The sequence below is a fragment of the Gopherus evgoodei genome, chromosome 12 (assembly GCF_007399415.2).
Source record: "Gopherus evgoodei ecotype Sinaloan lineage chromosome 12, rGopEvg1_v1.p, whole genome shotgun sequence".
Lineage (NCBI taxonomy): Eukaryota > Metazoa > Chordata > Testudines > Testudinidae > Gopherus > Gopherus evgoodei.
The window spans coordinates 4,494,442-4,514,060 of NC_044333.1; the positions used below are offsets into that span (position 1 = coordinate 4,494,442).

At 60.4% G+C, this 19,619-nt stretch overlaps 1 protein-coding gene across 2 annotated transcripts; it reads left to right on the forward strand.

Moving 5' to 3' along the window:
- Positions 1–541: 541 nt before the first annotated feature.
- Positions 542–18,392, forward strand: PARD6A (par-6 family cell polarity regulator alpha). 2 transcript variants are annotated; one of them, XM_030581780.1, is made up of 3 exons: positions 542–660; positions 2,395–2,617; positions 17,245–18,392. In XM_030581780.1, exons 1-3 carry the CDS (start codon positions 598–600, stop codon positions 17,994–17,996), a joined length of 1,038 nt encoding a protein of 345 aa, XP_030437640.1. In that variant the 5' UTR covers positions 542–597; the 3' UTR covers positions 17,997–18,392. The 2 variants fall into 2 exon arrangements, with proteins under 2 accessions (XP_030437640.1, XP_030437641.1); XM_030581781.1 differs by having other exon boundaries at positions 17,248–18,392.
- The last annotated feature ends 1,227 nt before the right edge of the window (positions 18,393–19,619 follow it).

Genomic DNA, 19,619 nt, shown 5'->3' on the forward strand with positions numbered 1-19,619 from the left:
GAGGGTCTCGCCGGAAAAGGGAAGGGTCCGAGGCGACAGGGCAGGGTAAGGGCAGCCTGCCCTGGCACTAGTGGCGGGGGGCACTAGCACCCTGCGGCGGCAGTTACTGCCCCGAGCAACCCGAGCGGAGGCAGCGGGGAGCTGCAGGGTTGAGACAGGGACGCTCCGGGGGAAGCGCGCGGGGGCAGCAAGTGGGGCCGGGGGAGAGACCCGGCCCAGACATTGCTGGAGCCGGACCCCCGGGACACGCTTCTGCCCTGCGCCCCCTGGGGCATGGCCCCCCCGGGACACGTTCCTCCCCGGGGGCACGGCCCCGCCCCGGGGCACGCTCCTCCCCTGCCCCTGATACTACACCTTGGCGCGCGCCCACCCCCGTTACCTAGGCGACGTTGTCAGCAATCTTCCATCCAGACGCAGGGGACGTTCTGAGCCCGCCCCCGGGCCCGGCCTCCGCCAATCCCGTGGCGACCCCTAACCTGCTCGGGATGACGTCATGGTCGGTGAAAACCCCCCGTGGCCGCAGGAGCCGCAGCCAGTGCGGGGCGGGCAGGCGGCGGGAGCAGCAGCCGGGCCCGGCCCGGCCCAGCTCGGCCCAGCATGGCCAAGCACCATCGCACCCCGGCGCGGAGCCCGGAGCCCGTCATCGAGGTGAAGAGCAAGGTGAGCACCGCCCGCACGTCCCGCCTCAGCCCGGAGCCCCGCGGGGCGCCGCGTGCAGCCTCCGGCCCCGGGGGAGGCCCCGGGTCCCTGTTGCAGGGGGTCCCGCACGGCCAGGGGCTGCAGCCGGGGCCGGACGGGCGCGCTCCGGCTGCCGCCAACTCAGCCCGCGTCCCCACCGCTCTGGAGGATGCGGGGTCGAGCGGGTTATTCCGTGCACGGGGCTGCAGCCAGGCGGGCTCAAATCGCCCTTCAGTGCTGGATCGCCCCGAGTCCCGGAGGCGGCGGGGGATAGCTCGGTTGCCCTGTGCGGCGCGAAGCCCTCGCAGGGGCCGGCAGGTTATGCAACGCTGCAACAGAGCCGCGCTGCCGTCCTGCAGCCTGACAGCTCTAGCATCGTCCCCGGGACGCCCGTGGGCTGCCCGAGGAAGGGCCCTCGCCTGCGGAGCTGGCGGAGGGACGGGCAGATCTGTGCCCGGCTTATGCCAGCCGGAAACTTTGCCTCTCTGACCTGGGGGAGAGAAAAGCATATTCCTGGCTGTGCCCCCACATGACCTCCTCTCTGGCATCTGTGCCGCTGGAGGCTGGCTAGCGGCGGCAGGACAGTGCCTTGCGCCTGCTGCTTTGATCGGCTTCCCTTTGTCTCTCTGTTGGGTGGGTGATTGATTTTCCGAGGGGAGCAGTAATGAGGGAGGTTGCGGGAGGAAGCGCCTGGGCTGTCTGAGGAGAGATGAGGGGCTGTATATGCAGCCTCCCGTGCCCGGCGCAGGGCAGAGAAGTTCCCTTGCACCAGCACCCCCCCCGCATTAACCCTTCATGCTGCCAGCCGGGACTTAGTGCCACGGGTCTGAGTGTCCCCACTGCCACAGCAGTGCAGGTCTGCCCGGTGGTCACGCCACCGCGGCTCTAGTTGCTGTGTAGATTTTGTTATTGTAGATTGTCTGCAGGAGGGAGCAGGGGACACAGGGCACACCCGGGGACTTGGCTCTCCTGACAGTCGTCTCCCCGGATGGGTTTTAACCTTGCTGCTCAGAGGCTCTAGTAGGCAGCAGCTCCTAGGGGAAACGTGACTGTGGAATTGCATGTGCCAGGCTTTCAGTTGGCCAGGGATGCCTCTGCAAACCCAGCCGGGGAAGTGGAGTGCTGGCTACCGGGTCTCGTGAAGCTTGGCTTACAGGGGAGTGAGGGGTCTGCTTTCTCTGCCTTGCAAAGTAATGCTGGGCAAGGGTGGCTGGAACTGGCCGAGTGCAGAGGCAGTGCTTCTGGTGAGCCCTGGGTGTGTGACCCTGTTCAGGCCTCCTCACACCTGGGAGCTTCCCTCTGTTCTGCAGTGCCACCTGGCATTCCCAGTGGCACCTCTCTCCCACTGGCCTGACTCCTCCTCCTCCCACACGCTAGGTCCAGGCATATCCTTGGTCTCTGGACCCCCTATGGGCCAGAGGGTGCCTCAATGCAGCTGTGACTCAGTCAGTGTGGGATGGGAAGAAGCCACCTGGAGGGCTGAGGGTGCTGGGGTGAAGCTCAGGGCTCCTGGGGGAGGAGTGGGTGTGGGGGACCCAGCATAGTCTGACCTCATTCCATGTATGCAGGCACCAAGCCCTGGCCATCTCGGCTGGTGAGAGCCCCTGACTGATCCCCTATAGGTTGGGTGTGAAGTGAATCATGGGGCAGAGCTGAGGCAGAGCCCCCTGGCTGCCATGCTGGTCTCTGGCCCTGACCCCTCTTCTCTGCCCCCAGTTTGATGCCGAGTTCCGCCGCTTTGCTATGAAACGCTCCAGTGTGGGCGGCTTCCAGGAGTTCTACCAGCTGATCCAAACAGTCCATCAGATTCCCCACATGGATGTGTTGTTGGGGTACACGGACATTCACGGGGACTTGTTGCCCATCAACAATGACGATAACTACCACAAGGCACTCTCCTCCGCCAACCCGCTGCTCAGGATCATCATCCAGAAGAGGGGTAAGTCGGGGCCAGCGGGGCACCGTTGGCTGTCCACATTGGCCTCGGGTTCCTTACCTGGCTGAGAGCTTCCTCCAAAGGGAAAGTGGGGAGTGGATTGCATTGACCTGCTATTCCAGAGCACTAAACATCAGACCACTTTCAGCCTGTGTTTTGTGATAACTCTGCGATATGTTGGTGCCTAGGCACTTCAGCTGTGTGTTACAGTGTTGGGACCTCTTGCTGCACAGGGGAGCATAGCCAACTGGCACACGTGATCAGCCAGTAAATTTTATATCCCGGCTCTGATGGGAACTGTTAGCTGTGTTGGTTCATTTGCTTTGATGGTGACTTGTGGTCCAGTGGGAGTAGGGTGACCAGATAGCAAGTGTGAAAAATCAGGACAGGGGATAGGGGGTAATGAGTGCCTATATAAGAAAAAAGCAACAGAGTCTTGTGGCACCTTGTAGACTAACAAATGTATTGGAACATGAGCTTTTGCAGGTGAATACCTACTTCATCAGGTGCCACAAGACTTTTTACAGATCCAGACTAACACAGCTACCCCTCTGATATGTAAGAAAAAGCTCCAAATATCAGGACTGTCCCTATAAAATTGGGACATTTGGTCACCCTAAGTGTGTGTGTGGGGGGCTGGGTGGACTTCATATTTGCAGCTGTTGTGCCTGTAGTAACGTCCTAGGTAGGGGATGTGATTTGGGGAGGGCGGGGTCTGGCTGTGCCTTTTCCTTCTCTTGCATTTGGGGGTGGGAGGGCCTGCTGTGATCTGACCTGTCATAAAATCATTATAGTCAAAGAAAGAGAATCTCCTTGATACTTGAGGATTCGGTTTATTCCTTAAACCTACCCCAGCGTGGCTCTGGGGAAAAGTTTGTCTAGGACCTGTTAAAAATACAGTCTGTAGCACTATCCCTGGTGATTGCAGCAGCTGTGTCCCCTCGTGCTGTTTCTGGAACTGCGCTGACCTCTGAGCCCGGCTGGGAACCCAGCGGCGCTGGCAGGCGCAGGGGATCTGCAAGCTGAAGTTGCTTCTCTTCCCATTGGGAGCGAGGGCTGTCGCTGCGTCTGCAGCGCCGGCGCTGGCTCTGCCCACCCGGCCGGATCCATAGGAGTGGGAGCAGGACCTGTTTATCTTGGAGCTTTATAAGGCAGCAATATCAAAATCCCTGAGGCCTTTCTTAGAGCTTGCGAGAGTTCCTTAAGCCATGGCTCTCTCCTAGGGTGAGCAGATAGAAAGTGTGAAAAATCAGGATGGGGGGGAGTAATAGGCACCTACATAAGAAAAAGCCCCAAATATCGGGACTGTCCCTATAAAATCAAGACATCTGGTCATCCTGCTCTCTCCCCAGGACTCGAGCAGGGCCTGGCGGCCTAGGGCAGGGAAGTGTGTCGGAATCATGAACAAAATGCAGAAGTTGTTGCCCGTCTCACAAACTACATTGATGCATCGTTCCCATCAAACAAACAGGGCAACTGTGAAGTGTCTGAGGGGCCCCTGCCTATGCCCTCCCTCCTGTGCTGGGCCTTGTTTAATGATTGTGTGCTCTGGGAGAGATGGTTCTGGGGTGTGAGGTCACAGATTAAAGCCCTTGCAGTGTATTGCAGGACAGGCTGAGGAGGAGGGAGGGAAAGCTCCGTGGTTTGAGCATTGGCCTGCAAAACCCAGGGTTGCGAGTTTAGTCCTTGAGGGGGCCACTTAGGGACCTGGGGTAAAAATCTGTCTGGGGATTGGTGCTGCTTTGGGCAGGGGATTGGACTAGATGACCTCCTGAGGTCCCTTCCAACCCTGATATTCTGTGATTCTATGACTCTGTGGAATGGGTGAAACTAGTTACATTTCAACAGAAGAAATACCAGAGAGTTAAACTCCTGCAGGTTTGCTGCCCTGCAGGGTAATTCAATTAAAGGACATGTAGTTCCTGGAAGGTAGCTCTTCTCTTCCACAGAGTGCAGGTGAAAGTCTAAACCACTGGGCCTTGGATTTATCTCGTCCCAGCATTCTTCATTTCTTGTCATGACGTACAGTGATGCTGTGTGCTGCTGAGCAGTGACGGTGTTCCACCCCAGAGATGGGTAATGAAAGATGTTTCCCTACCCCGTATATGCAGATCATAAGACCAAAATGAAATACGTGTGAACCTATGGGAATCTGCTGCATGCCTATAACTTCTTTCATCTAGAAGGATCTCGGAGTGCTTCCAATGGTCTAATGCATGCAGGCGCTAGGGTGACTTCGGTCACTGCTGAAATGCAGCTTCCTTGGGATGGGACAAGCTTAAATGTACACAGGAGCTTAGGACAGGAAGTGGAGGCTACAGTATCCGATCACCACTGCAGGGAGGATTAGTCAGCGGATTGCGAGACTGAGTGTAAACTAGATTTAGTCCTGGGCGAACATCATGATTCTGGCTAAAGTGCCAGTGGGTCTTTAGAGAGCCAGTAGTGGTATCGACTGCCCGCTCTGAGGGGCAGCACAGCACCCTCTAGGGCTGTACCGCAGCACTGCTTTGAGTACCACTCTCCGAAAGTGTTGCCTTTTGAAATGCCAAACGTCATCCCTGCTGATGCCTGCGGCGTGCTCTGCTGGTGCCCTGTGGCGCCCCAAACGAACTGAAGGGCTGGGGATTCCCCTGCTGTCATGTACAGGGCACCTGAAGCCCCGAGTTCCTAAAGGGCTTGGAGTAGCCAGTCATCTGCCTCTGGCATCTGAGCTCTCAAAGCATGAACTGGAGGGAGGAGACTCCTGCTCCTCTCAGGTCTCCACGCAGCTCTGAGCTGTTCACTCTCTTGGATCTGAATACTTGCTGGGAGCCGTTTGTCCTGTGGGATGGCTGAGAAGGTTTGACCCTCCTCTGCCCAGTCTGCACTCTCCTGGGCGGGAGGTTACTGCCAGCTACAGAGGAAAATATTGGCAAATCGCTGTGGGATCAGAGCGCAGGACGCGCAGAAGACAGAGCCCATGTCCAGTCTTTGGCCCATCTCTAGCCCCTGCCATCTGAGCGAATCCCAACCCTGGTGAAGTGAGGCTGGCCCTGTTTCCCAGGTCGGGGAAACTGAGGCACATAGAGAAGGGGTAGTGACTTGCCCCCGATCAGGGAGCTGCCAGCTCCAGTCCCTGGACTCTAGGTGCTAAAGCAGCCCTCCGCTCCCCAGGAGTGCAGGCACAGCCGGGCCCAGGCTTCCAGGCGCCCCAAGGGGGAGCAACGGGGGGACTTCACTTTGAGTGACATAGTCACACGTTTGTCTGTGAGTGAACAGACCTAAAACCCAGTGTCTGGCAGCCGCTGCCTGGAGCGCTGGCTTGGGAGCAGGCCATGGGCTGATCATACCATCCTGCCCACTGGGGTACAGAGCAGGCAGCAAGCTGGCCTGCCGCCATGGGGCTCTGCTGTGCATGGTGCCGCCAGGCACTGCTCCCCACCTGCTGCCCCCCAGCCAGCACTATCGCTCGAGCTGAAGCCGGGAGGGCTGGGGCTGAGCCTGCTGCTCTGGGAAAGCCCTTGAGTGCAGCCAGCGTGAAGGCGTGGGAGACTGCCCAGATCTAGAGCACGGCCCAGCAGTCTGTCTGCCGGCACGGTGCTGGCTGTGTCGGCCGGGTGCTCAGAGCCGCCAAGATAAAAGGCAGGGGGAGTGGGGGAGTCTGGCTGGACTCCCCAGTGAAAACAAACTGCTCCGGAGAGTTTCCGGGCTGGCTCTCCTGCCACAGTGATGGGAGAGATGTCTGGGAGCCGCTGATGTGAGGGTTTTAACAGGATCCGGGTCACCTCCAGGCTGGGTGGGAGCTAAAGCTGGCCCAGATGAAGGCAGCGTCCCCTGGGCCCCCCTTCCCAGAGAGGCTCCTGCCGAGGTCCCACTAGCAATGCTCTCTGCAGATGGAGGGCTGAGGCTCTGACACTAGCCAGCTGGAGGGCAGGCCCCCAACGGACAATGTCCTGAGAGGGGAAAAGGAGACCAGCTTGGGTCTGCCCCACAGTAAGCAGGGCCTATGTGTGCGCATCACCTGCCCCTGGGGAAAGGTTGAGACCGGGGTGCTGGCCTCGGGCTGGGGAGCTGGGCTCTGGGAGTGCCCCAGAGGTCCTCGAGGATCTGGTTCCAGGGCCCTCCCAGTTCGGGGCACCTCTGCTGAAGCTGGAATGGCGGTGGGACCCGCAAGTTCCAGGGAGTTAGATGAGAGGGGCCCTTGGGTAACCACCCCCTCCTCTGCACATGGCCATCCTCAAGCACTGGCTAGAAAGGAGTCAGAGCTCCCCTGCACTGGCAGGCTGGGCGGGGGGCACTGCCACAAGCTACCCCCAGACTCCAAAGCTGTGTCTGCTCTGCCTCTGCTCTTCCCACCTCCTCCTGGGAGCTAGCATGAGAGTGGGGACTGGGGCTAGGGGGCTGCCAAAGGTCTGGCTCTGACCTGCTTGGGGAGAGCAGTGCTGCTTCCCGGCAGCTGTCCCACCTGCTGGTCTCCGGCCCAGGTAGGGTGACCAGACAGCAAGTGTGAAAAGTCGGGACAGGGGGTGGGCGGTAATAGGTGCCTATGTAAGAAAAAGCTCCAAAAATCGGGACTGTCCCTATAAAATCGGGACATCTGGTCACCCCAGGCCTGGGGCAAGTGTCCAGCTCTCATGCAGCCCCTCCCTTGTCAAAGCCAGACTGTTCTGGGAGCAGAGCATGGGATGGGCACGCAGGGCACCCCAGCCTCAGGCCCCTCACTGGGTAAAACTGCAGCTGGGGCCCCACAGCCTGTGATTGTGCAGAGCAGCAGGGCCCGGCCAGTGGCTGGAGGGGAGACAGGGCGAGTGTGGGGCTGCCTGAGCAGGGTGGGTGGGTGTCAGGCCTGAGCATGTTCCCTGGGTGTGGGGCAGGCTGAAAACAGAGCCTCAGAGATCCACAGCACAGCCCTTAAATCGCAGCCTGTACTGAGATCTCCTGCCTGGATCCCAGCCCGGGTAGCCGCCTCCTACCGGCCGAGACTCCCCTTGCGGCTCTGGTAGGGTGCAGGACTCCTCTGTCCATACTGCTGCTTTGTGCTGCGAAGCAGCTGCTGCGTCCCACCCCAGAGCGGGCTGCGTTTCGGGGGTGGTGGAGCAGGTGATCCCGCGCCGGCTCTGGGGAAGCGAGGTGCCGTGGAGATGTAGGATAATGAACTGGGATGCACAGGCAGGGGAGGGATGGAGCCAGACCTACTTGATCTGGGGTCACTCCGAATAGGGCCGCCCAGAGGATTCAGTGGGCCTGGGGCAAAGCAATTTTGGGGGACCCCTTCTATAGTATTGCAACTTTTTTTATGGAACACTATATTCTTGTGGGGGCCCCTGCTGGGCCCAGGGCCTGGGGCAAATTGCTGGAGGGCGCTGAACCTAGGAAAGGGAAGTTTGGGGGAGGGGGCTTCCTTCTGAGGCTGTGCTTCTCCGCCCCTACTGTGCTGCTCCGTTCATGGGGGGATGCTGTGCTGGCAGCTAGTGAGCAATTTATTGTGACCACCTGAGTGTGGGGAGATTCCCAATCTCTGACTCTACATCCAGGGCCACATGCTGGATGGGCCCTGCCAGCCTGCCCAGCAAGGAGCCTCGGATTCTGGCTCTGACACCCTTGGTTGCCAGTGAGGGGCTGATAGGTGCTGGGGCTCTAAGCGTGGGGTGGGCCCCTGCCGTCTGGGGTCAGGACGAGACACCAGCCATGCAGACCTCCCCTGGCGAGAGACGTGTTGGAGTCCAGGGCAAGGAGGGTGAGACTTGGAGTTCTCCACGCGACCTGGTCCCCTGCCGTTCAGCAGGCCGGGTGTCACTGGGGCTGGGGGGTGTGTTGTGCAGGATGACACGTGCCATCACACAGTGCACTGTTCTGCAAAGCCTCGTCCCAGGCCCGCTGCTGAGTGCTATGGACTTCTGCACTCCCAGGTGTGAGCCCGGCTGTGCACTGGCTCGTGTGCACGCTGCACAGTGGCTGTTGGAAGCAGGAGGCCAGGAGCAGGCTCTGGCCATCTTGGGCAATGGCTCCTCGCTGTGGGGAGGTGGCACCGTGGGCTCTTGTGAGCCAAGGGGTTGTGGTTTTTTTCTGCCGGGATCTGAGATGATCTGGGTCCTCCTGAACCCACAGTCCTGGAGCTTCCGCCCTTCCAGCCCCCGCATACGTGCGCACACGCTGCCCTCAGCGACTCCCTGTATTATCCCAGGCGCGGGGCAGAGCTGACTCTGCATCTGTTCCTTTAACCCTCCAAGGAGTCGTGCAGGGGCAGCTGCTGCACAGAGGAGGAAGCGCTCTCTCCAGGCTTCCTGTCACTGCAGCAGATGTAGAATCGCAGAAGTGTCGGGCTGGAAGGGACCCAGAGAGGTCCCGTAGTCCAGCCCCTGGGCTGAGGCAGGGCCGAGTAACCTTGACAGGGGTTTGTCCAACCTGCTCTTAAAAGCCTCCAGAGATGGAGATGCCACAACCTCCCTGAGTAATTTATTCCAGGACTTAACCACCCTGACAGTTAGGAAGTTTTTCCTAATGTCCAACCTAAACCTCCCTTGCTGCAGTTTAAGCCCATTGCTTCTTGTCCTATCCTCAGAGGTTAAAGAGAACAATTCTTCTCCCTCCTCCTTGATAACAACCTTTTATGTGTTGAAAATGGTTACAAGTTCCCCCTCAGTCTTCTCTTGTCCAGACTAACCACACCCATTTAAAAAAAAATCTTCCTTCACAGATCATGTTTTCTAGACCTTTAATCATTTCTGTTGCTCTCCTTTGGACTCTCCAGTTTGTCCACGTCTTTCCAGACATGTGGTGCCCAATACAGCCCAGAATGGACCTGTTGCAACTGCATCACATTGACTATATTCAGTCATCAATCTGCTGTGAGCCACAGATCCTTTTCAGCAGTACCACCACCTAGCCAGTTATTTCCCAGTGATTGTGTTGGTGCATTGGAGTTTTTCCCCTCCCTACGTGTAATACATGGCACTAGTCTCTATTGAATTTCATCTCGTTGCTTTCAGACCAATTCTCCAATTTGTCAAGGTCGTTTTGAATTGTAACCCTGTCCTCCAAAGTGCACCTGACCCCTCCCAGCTTGGTGTCGTGCAGATTTTGCAGACAGGCTCTTCGCTCCATTATCTGCATCATTAAGGAAAATACTAACTAGCCCTGGACCTAGGACAGACCCCTGCGGGATTCCACTCAATACACCCTCCCAGTCTGACAGCGAGCCATCGATAACGACTCTGAGTATGGCCTTTCAACCAGCTGTGCACCCAGCTAGACCACTTTGCCCCAGCTTGTTTGTGAGAATGTCATGTGGGACTGTGCAAAAGCCTCACTAAAATACAGTTCGATCACATCTGCTTCTCCCCCCCGCCCCCAATCCAGTGAGGTCAGTCGCCCTGTCAAAGCTTGGGATGACATGATTTGTTCTTGATAAAACCATACTGGCTACTCGTTGTAACCCTATTATCCTCTAGGCCAGTGGGTCTCAAACTTTTGTCCTGGTGACCCTTTCACATCGCAAGCCTCTGAGTGTGAACCCGCCTCCCCTTTATAAATTTAAAACAGCTTTTTATATATTTAACACCATTATAAATGCTGGATGCAAAGCAGGGTGTGGGGTGGAGGCTGACAGCTCATAACACCTCAGGGGTCCCAACTCCCAGTTTGAGAACCTCTGCTCTAGGTGCTTACAAACTGACTGACTGGCTAACTTGTTCCAATATCTCTCCCGGTATCAGAATCAGCCTGACTGGTCTATAATTCCCCAGATCCTCTTTGTTCCCCCTTTTTGAAGACAGGTCTGATGGATACAGCAATTTCCTGCAGTTTCACTGGGAGATCTCTCTGTGTCGTCATGGGGGGGCCAGGGTTTGCCTGTAATTCCATGGGGGTTAGTGGCCACAGCTCACCCCACGAACTAAGAACAGTGCAGAGTGATGAGGTAAACTCACTCCCCTCCCCTTCCCCCCGATGTACCGCCATCTGGAGAGGGTCACATGCACTGGTTCGAACTTGTCTGTTGGCCTCTGGAGAATCCAAGGAAAGGTCTTTTGGATCAATAGCCTGAGTTTAAACTGACTCAAGACCTGCTTCTGATCCAGCAGCTGGACAGGCCCTTCTGTTCAAGGAGGCCCCAATCCTTCCTGGGAAGGACTAGGGGCTTTGGCATACAGAGGCCCCATTAGACTCTTGCGTTACCGCTGGTAAGTGTTTTAGAATGTTTGTAGGAATTATTATTATTTTCTCTGTAGTGCTTTCATCTTAAGAATAAATGTGCTGGTTTACAAGGGCCTGCCTGGTGACTTGTCACGGGGGGCAATTTACAGCTGGTCGAAGCTTCTGGCAAGAGATCAAAGGCCTCTTTAGACAGTCTGGCTTGCTGGGAATAGCACTGTGTGTCGGCAGAGAACCGTGCAGCCTGGAAAAGCCCTGGTCCGGGGTGGAGAGACACGCGTCTCTGCCTGAGAGAGGTGACAGCTGAGGAGCTGGGAGCCAGGAGCGGGTGCCTCTGCTGGACCCACAAAGGGGGAATACTGGCGTGTTGCCTGAAGTGTCTCATAGGTACTATGTCCTAGTCCTCTGGTGGAGCTCGGCAGGTGGGGAGCGGGGGGTGTGGCAAAGGGCTGGGCAGGCAGCTCGGCTTCTGGGGAACATCGGAGCCCCCGGGTCCCTGACAGTGTTACCAGGGCCCAGGTGCTCCCCAACACTCCTGTCCCTGTTCCCCCTACTCCCACACCTCAGCTGGGACTCTCCAGTGGCGAAGGAGGGCAGTGTGGCTATCGCCACCTCACAAAGGGGAAACTGAGGCACCAGGGGGGCAGGGACTTTCCCAGGCTCGCCCAGCCCAGTTCTCCCTAGTCCCAGTCCTGTGCTCTGCCTGCTCAGCCTCGTTTCTCTGGGTGCTGCCCCTGTAAACGGCAGGGAGCAAAGCACGGAGCCCATGTTGGTGTGAGTCCCCAGTGATCCTGCCTCCACAGCAGAGACCTGGCCCCAGTTCCCAGGCCCAGCCATCTGCTCCCGCGGGCCACTGACGCTTGCACTGCTCTGCAGCAGCCCCTGGGCAGTAATGACGGGATGGGGGCAGAGACCCCACTGTGACCAAGGACAGCTTCTGTGATGTGGGGCCCCCCCACCTCCCTCTTGTGGGCCAGGTGCCCTGTGGGCAGCTGCTGGGCACGGTGGGTCCAGGCAGGTTCTCGGGGTTGGGGGGAGCTTGCAGCCTGATAAGAAATGGCCCTGGCTGTGTTCTGGGCATGTGGATTCTGGCTCCATCAGTGGCCTCCTCCTCAGGCTTATGTCGGCGGGGGCAACCAGGCAACCCCGTTTGCCTCCGTGGCTGCCCCAGAGGAGGGGCTGCTGAGCTGCTCGCATCTCCCAGTGACTCAGACAGCAGAGTCGCTCACAGAAATAGCTGGGAAAGGCCTTGCCGAGTCTCCTGGGCTAAAAATACAGCGTGGTGTGTGCATGGCGAGATATTTATAGCCAGCAGCCCCTGCAGGCGGGCGTGTGCCGGGAGAGGCGCTCGCTGCTCAGCCAGGCAGGACTCCCCGGCAAGGCTCACAGGCTGGGTCTGGACGGCCCCGGGGTCTGACCCTGCGCAGCCCGGCCTAGGCTCTCGCCTCCCCGCACCTGTCCGTAAACAACACATCAAAAGCTTCACGGCGCTTGGGAAAGAAACCTGCTGGCTGGCGGGGCCTGTAGCCAGGAGCCCTGGCAGCCCACGCTCTGCTCTGCCTGCAGGGGACATCACCAAGGAGCAGCCAGGCGCTGCAGGGGTCTCAGAACTGGCTGCAATGCCCCAGTGAGGTGCTGGGGGAGCTCAGGGGGGTGTCTCTGCCAGGTGCAGGCAGGGGTGTGAGTGACTGTAGGCGTTGCTCTTCTGACCCCATTGTGGTGCTAGGGGCTGGATGAGCCTGACGGCTCCATGAACCCATGGGCACTCTGCTCTGGGGTGTCATTAGCTGTGGGCTGAGACACCCCCTGGGCTCAATTCCACCCCCATTCACTCCCCCTCCTCGGATCAGCCCTGACCCCCCCCCCCCCGGGGCAGGCTGGGGCGCACTGTGGGCCAGAGACTCAGCCTGTGGGGGGAGCCCCAGGGACTCAGGACGTGCTGCCGTGGGGGGGGCTGTCTCCTCAGCTTCGCTCTTGGGCCTCAAACCTTGGCACCTTGAGCTGCTCCGAGCTGGTGTCAGTTGGCGCCTGGGAGATCCCAGCATACCCTGCTCCTTGTCGCGGGTTCTCTGCCCTGCCTGGCTGGCAGAGGCAGCCCCCTGCTTGGGGGGACTGTGCCTGGAGTCTCCGTGGCAGCAGCTGGGACTGGGGCGCTGGCATCGCCAGGGTTCTGGGGTCGTGGGGCAGCTGTGCGCAGATGGGTCTCCGTGGAGCCAGCTGCCTGGGCTAGGGGCACCGGGGGCCTGTCCCTAGCTGGAGCCAGCTGGGGAGGAGGGTTGGCTGTGAGCTGCCAGTCCCATGGGATCCCCTCTCTGTGCAGGGGGGTGGGGGCAGGCTGGGAGCCTGTATCTCCCTGGCTTCTTGTGGGGCATGGCTGCTGCTCCCGAGAGCTGGTCGTCTGCCTGGCCTGGCATAGAGACATCCCCCCTCCTGGTGATGGGCTCCAAGGGGTGGGCTCCCTGTCTCTGCTATGGGTGCCTTCAGAGTGCTGGGTGGTGCTGCCCTGAGCATCCACCCCCCATCCTCCCTGGCATCCTGGGACACACATGGGGGGAGCAACCAGCAGAGCCAGGGAACATGCCCTTGGGCTCCTGCATGCCAGCCAACCCTGGCTCTCTGCCCCAGCGGGAAGAGGCCAAGCTGGCATGCAGGTGACCTGAGCTGGTGCTTGTGGGAGCTCGCAGCTCCAGGGTTAACTCCATGGGGCATGACTTGCAGTACAATTTAAAGCCGAGTTATTCAGATTCCTCTAATCCCCACCCGGCTCATGCCATGTAATCCCCCAGGCCCAGCTCGACTGGCGGGTACAGCCCCACTGCTGCTGTCAACCACCGCTGTGCCAGTACATGCTCGGCCACAGGGAGGGACAGCAGCAAGCCAGGGCAGAGCAGAGTGGGGTGTCCTTGGTGTGGGCCCCGTCCCGATCAGAGGCTGCATTGGTCCCCAGGGCTGGGCTAGTGGCATGAAGGGAGGAGAATTGCTGCCATGTGAGTCAGCTAATGCCAGCTCCTCCGGGACTGGGGCAAGCGGAGAGCGTCCTGAGCTCCCCCCTCCCAGAGCCACGGCATCAGGCATGCTTGATGTGCCAGTCAGCCTGGGGTGAGGGCTGGGCTATCCCAGGGAGACCCCCACACCCACACCCCACAGGCTGGGGGGAGTCAGCAGCTACCCTGTGGCCAGCTCCTGTGTGAGGGAGGGGAACGATGGGAGTATGTGGGCAGGGGAAGGGGTGTTTTGAGGAGGAAGTGGTGGGGCCGGGCCTGGCACGGTAACACACCCTCAGCCACAGGCTGTCCACTTCTGGGCCTGGCTGCATGGGCCTGGCAGCTCCGAGCTGCCCTGCCCTGTGGCACGCTGGCACTCGATCTGGCTGGGGATCTCGGCTCGTGGCTTCCGTCACCAGTGTGAAGGGCATAACCTGGGTGAGGGCAGCTGAGGCTGCAGACCATGATGTGATCCCTGGGCACAAGCTGCTCTGTAGGGCAGGGCATGAGGAGGGGCAGCTGGAGTGGGAGGGGGCAGTGGTCTCTCAGGCAAGGGGTCTGACTGCTGCCCCAGTGGAAGCAGCCCCCCTCCCCCAGTGGGGCAGAGGGCAGTCTGGTGTTGGAGGGGAGCAGGGGATGGGCTGGAGCCCAGGGGTGAGGGTGCATCCCAGAGTGTGAGCCAAGGGGCCTGTGGCAGAGATCTGGGACTGGCATCTTTGTGCCCGTGGGCTGAGCTGGCCTGGCCTGTGGGGGAGGGCTTGGGGAGATGGGCTGCACTGTGGGAGGTGTCGAGGTGGGGGGGAATGCTGCGGCCTTGGAGGGAAAGAGAAGCAGGGAAGGGTTTGGGGTTTGGTGAGGGTGGCGAATGAGTTGGGATCCTGGGCAGATGTCCGGGGCAGGGGCCTCGCAGAGCATTCGGGCAGCACTGTCTCCCCTTGCCCCATCCCTGGGCTGACGTGACCCAGCAGGCCCTGGCAAGTAGCACCCTGTGCCAGCCCGGCAGTGGGCAGAGCTGAGGATCTGCCCCTCGCTGGCTGTTTGGCCCCTGGTCTAACTGAGCTAATCCCGATAGCAGCATTCCCATGGCACTGCCCTCTCTGCTGCCATGGCAGCCGGGGCTGGGCAGGAGCCCGCGTGACGCCAGCCGGGCCTCGCACCTGGCTGAATGTCCTGGGGAGCTGTCAGCAGGGCTGCCGGGGGATGGGCAATTTGCCCCGGACCCCACAGGGGCCCCACGAGCCCTGGCCCGGCGGCGGTCTGGGTCTTCGGCGGTGGGGGGCCCTTCAGTGCTGCCAAAGACACGGCGCGACTGAAGGGCCCCCTCCCACTGCTGAAATGCCACCGAAGACCCGGACTGCCGCTGGGTGAGTACAAGCGCCGCAGCTCCCCCGCTTGCCCCAGGCCTCCTGAGCCCTCTGGGCAGCCCTGGCTGTCAGGACAGCGCGGGGATGGAATGAAAGGCTCGGAGCACTTCACGGCCAGGTGGATCTGCTCCCATCACCCCCAGGTTCCCTCTCTTCAGCCCAAGGGACGCTGCCCAGCTGCGGGCGTCCCAGGGCAGGGCTGGAACCCTGTTGCCATGAAGCTCTGGGGCAGACATGGGGCTTGGTGCTGCTGCTCGCCCCCTCGTGCCAGGCCTGCCCGGCTCATTGACCCCTGGGAGGAAGGGTCTGTTGCCCCAGCCTGGCCAGTCCTGGGTTCTGCCATCTGCAGCTGGCTGGCGTGATGCTCGTGTGGGCAGTGCCAGCCCTGGCTGGTGCCCAGAAGGAGCGATTGGTGCCGGGGCTGTGCTGAGCAAGGCCACGATGCTCTCGGCAGCCAGCTGGGAGCACTGATGGGGCACACGGCTCTGGAGCTGGGGCAGGCATAGCCCAGCGGAAGGCTCCCGTTGGCTCCATGGGCTAGGCAGGTGTCTCTGGGGCTACGCAAACAACTCAGTCCCTGGGCTCCCCAAGCTGCGGCCCTGCCAGGTGCCTCTCCCATTGCTGTGAGGGGGGCACCGGGTGAGAAGGGACTTGCTCAGTGTGATAGACCCGGGAGTCCTGGCCCCTGCTGTGCTCCCAGGCAGGCCGTGCCATGTCGATATTGTCATCTCTGAAACTGCAGAGCAGACCCCCTCCGCCCCGTGTCCCCTGCACAGCACGGCCTGCCCAGAGCGGGTACCAGCCGGGGCCTGGCTCTGGGGCAAGGGGAATCCAATTTCCCCAGAACACCGGGGTTCGCACCATGTCCTGGAGGGGGGTTGTGGGATGTAACAAGCACAGCCGCCCGGGTGTGAAACCCTCCACTCTGCTCCCTTGGGGCTGGGACAGCTGGATGCCTGACGCCCCCTGCCCCCAGCTCTCCAGCCACCCACGGGCCAGTGAGCTGGGATCCCCGGCAGGGGCGGGGGAGGGCTTGAGATCCCAGAGAGTGACGGGCCCAGCCCAGTCCTTCCCCTCCCTCCACCCTTGCTGTGCCCTTATCAGAGGGCTCCAGGCCTGCCCCACTGGTGGAGGGAGAGGGGCATTTGCTGGAGGAGGGGCTCTTCCAGGTAGGGTGGTGGGTGGAGATCATGGGCTATTGCGGGGGATGGGCGGGGTTCCAGCTGAGGGGCTGGGATACTGGTTCTAGGGCTGAGCAGAAGCAGCTGCCTGGTCCCTGTGGGGCTGGTGTGGTTGGCAGAGACCAGAGGGTTCCCCACCCAATTCAGCCCGGGGATGGCACCATGGAGTCTCACTGCTGACCTTTCCTGCCCGGCTGTGAGGAGCAGCCAGTGACGCCGCAGCCCTGGGCTGGTTGGCCATGCCAGCTGCTGCCTCGGCTAGGACAGCTCCATGCTCCAGAGTGGCTGCCAAGGTCTGCAGGGGGCTCCTGGCCCATGCCGCAGCACCCAGGGGCTGGAGCAGGGCAGAGCCAAGAGGACGAATGCAGGAGTCTCATCCCCGTTGGTGGCTGTGATACCTGGAGAAACATCCTGATGCCTCGGGGGGACTTGGGTCTCCATCCAGGGAGGGGTGGCAGAGGAAGTCCAGGGATAGGATAGCCGGGGGCTGCGGGTCGGGAGTGGGGGGCACCGGCAGAGCTGGGGGAGCCCAGAGCTGGGCTAGAAGGGACTGTGGATTGGGAGTGAGGGGCACTGGCAGAGCTGGGGGAGCCCAGGGCAGAGCTGGGGGAGCCCAGGGCCGGGCTAGCAGGGGGCTGCGGGTCGGCAGTGCGAGGCACCAGCAGACCTGGGGGAGCCCAGGGCTGGGATAGCAGGAGGCTGTGGGTCGGGAGTTGGGGGGGCACCGGCAGAGCTGGAGGTTCCATGTCATTAAAATAACCCAGAAAGACAAGTGCAAAGCCAAAGCAGGGAGGGGCTTCTGCCCTGCGTGAGCCTGGGCTGTGGATCAAATTCCTGATCTCAGCTGCTTGCTGCATTGGGGCAGCTGGCTGTGGGGCCTGGCTGGGGCGCTGCCTCCAGGAGGGGCCGGGGTTGGCTGGGGCCAGTGGGTTCCTGTCTGACCTCAGCGCTCTCCTTGTTCCCTGCAGCAGAAGCTGACTCCAGCGTCTTTGCCTCCAACTCCCTGCAGCGGAAGAAGAAGGGGCTGCTGCGGCCAGCGCACCACCGGGCCAAGCAGCAGCTGCTGATCGGCCTGCCCCAGGACTTCCGGCAGATCTCCTCCATCATCGATGTGGACATCCTGCCCGAGACGCACCGGCGCGTCCGGCTGCACAAGCACGGCTCTGACAAGCCTCTGGGCTTCTACATCCGTGACGGCGTCAGCGTGCGCGTGGCACCCCAGGGTGTCGAGAAGGTGCCTGGCATCTTCATCTCCCGCTTGGTGAAGGGCGGGCTGGCCGAGAGCACCGGGCTGCTGGCCGTCAGCGACGAGATCCTGGAGGTGAACGGCATCGACGTGGCCGGCAAGTCACTGGACCAGGTGACGGACATGATGGTGGCCAACAGCCACAACCTCATCGTCACCGTCAAGCCGGCCAACCAGCGCAACAACGTCATCCGGAGCAGCAAGGCCTCGGGCAGCTCGGGCGTCTCGACAGACAGCACGCCCAGCCCCGCCTCCCACTACCTAAGCCACTACAGCACGGCCGAGGGCGAGAGCGACGATGAGGGGGACCTGGTCATCGAGAGCGATGGCGCCGCCCGCTGCCCCAACGGCGGCCTCCTGGACAAGACCTGCCAGCAGATCCTGGCGCTGCCTGGCTCCCTGCACTTGCTGGGCAGTGCCAATGGCAGCCGCGGAGACAGCCTGCAGGAGGATGGCACGCTCCTCACCCTATAGAGCGCCGGCCTCCCTCTGGGTGGGACCTCACTGGCATGGGGGCAGCGGGGAGTTCAGAAGGCCCTGGCAGCCAGCCAGGCCCTGCCCCAGCCTGTCTCCTCTCTGGCAGGGCCAGGCCAGGACACTGGGAGCCCCATCCCCACTGCAGGAAAGGTGGCAGCCGGGAGTGGAGACGTGAGCGCTGAGCCCTGCCCCTCCCGCGTCTGTGGGGCTCCCTCACCCTTGTGGGGAACCAAATGACTAGACACTGTCCCTCTCAGGCCCCACCCCTGGGCCAGACCCACCCCTCCCTCACCCCTTTCCTTCCAATCAAGTGGGTTTTTTAAATTGTTTTATGAAAATATGCATCATAAATTAATATATTGCGATGGGCCATTAAACCTTTTCTAGAAAGCGCTCGCTCATCTCTTGTGCTTGCCCTGGGGGCAGGTCCTAGGAGGGGCCAAGGCTCAGGGTTTGCCCCACCCCCAAGGCTGGGTAACGAGGGGCAGGGTGACACGCCCGGCAGGGAGGGGCTGGTGCCTGCCTGGCCCCTTGAAGCATCTCCGCTCTCGGGGGCAGTGCTGCTGCTGACCCCCATAGGGAGGGGAATGGCTCCTCAGCCCCCCACCTCTCTGCAGGGCAGTGGCTGCACCCTACCAACTGTTGGGGCCTGATCCGGAGCTAGGTAAGTGCCCAGCGCGCTGGCACCCCAACCCTCTATCCCATGGACATCCCCTGGGGGCACAGCCCTGTGCAACGCTCTGTCCCCACAGAGCAGGACTTCCACCTCCCCAACACACACACCCCCACCCCACCAGATTCAGGAGTCATAAATCACCAGCCCCTGTGCAAGGATCTGGCATGAATCACGTCACAAGTCCCTGGGGTATCAGCTGGGACTCAGCACTACCTGAGCTGCTGGCAGGCAGCCTGGCCCTGCTCTCAGGGTCCTCCCTGCAGTAAGCAGCTGTTCCCTGGGTCCAGTGGCTGCTCCTCCCTCCAGGCTTGGGCACTGCCCAGCCCGCTTTAGTGCAGTACCAGGAGGAATCATAGACATTAAGGTCAGAAGGGACCATTATGATCATCTAGTCTGACCTCCTGCACAATGCAGGCCACAGAATCTCGCCCACCCACTCCTGTATCAAACCTGTGTCTGAGCCATGGTTTAAAGACTTCAAGGTGCAGAGAATCTTCCAGCAAGTGACCCATGCCCCACGCTGCAGAGGAAGGCGAAAAACCTCCAGGGCCTCTGCCAATCTGCCCTGGAGAAAAATTCCTTCTCGACCCCAAATATGGCGCTCAGCTAAACCCTGAGCATGTGGGCAAGACTCACCAGCCAGCACCCAAGAAAGAATTCTCTGTAGTAACTCAGATCCCACCCCATCTAAAATCCCATCATAAGTCATTGGGCATATTTACCATTAGTAAAGACAAATTAATTGCCAAAATTAGGCTATCCAATTATACCATCCCCTCCATAAACTTATCAAGCTTAGTCTTGAAGCCAGATATGTCTTTTGCCCCCACTACTCCCCTTGGAAGGCTGTTCCAGAACTTCACTCCTCTAATGGTTAGAAACCTTCATCTAATTTCAAGTCTAAACTTCCTGACGGCCAGTTTATATCCATTTGTTCTTGTGCC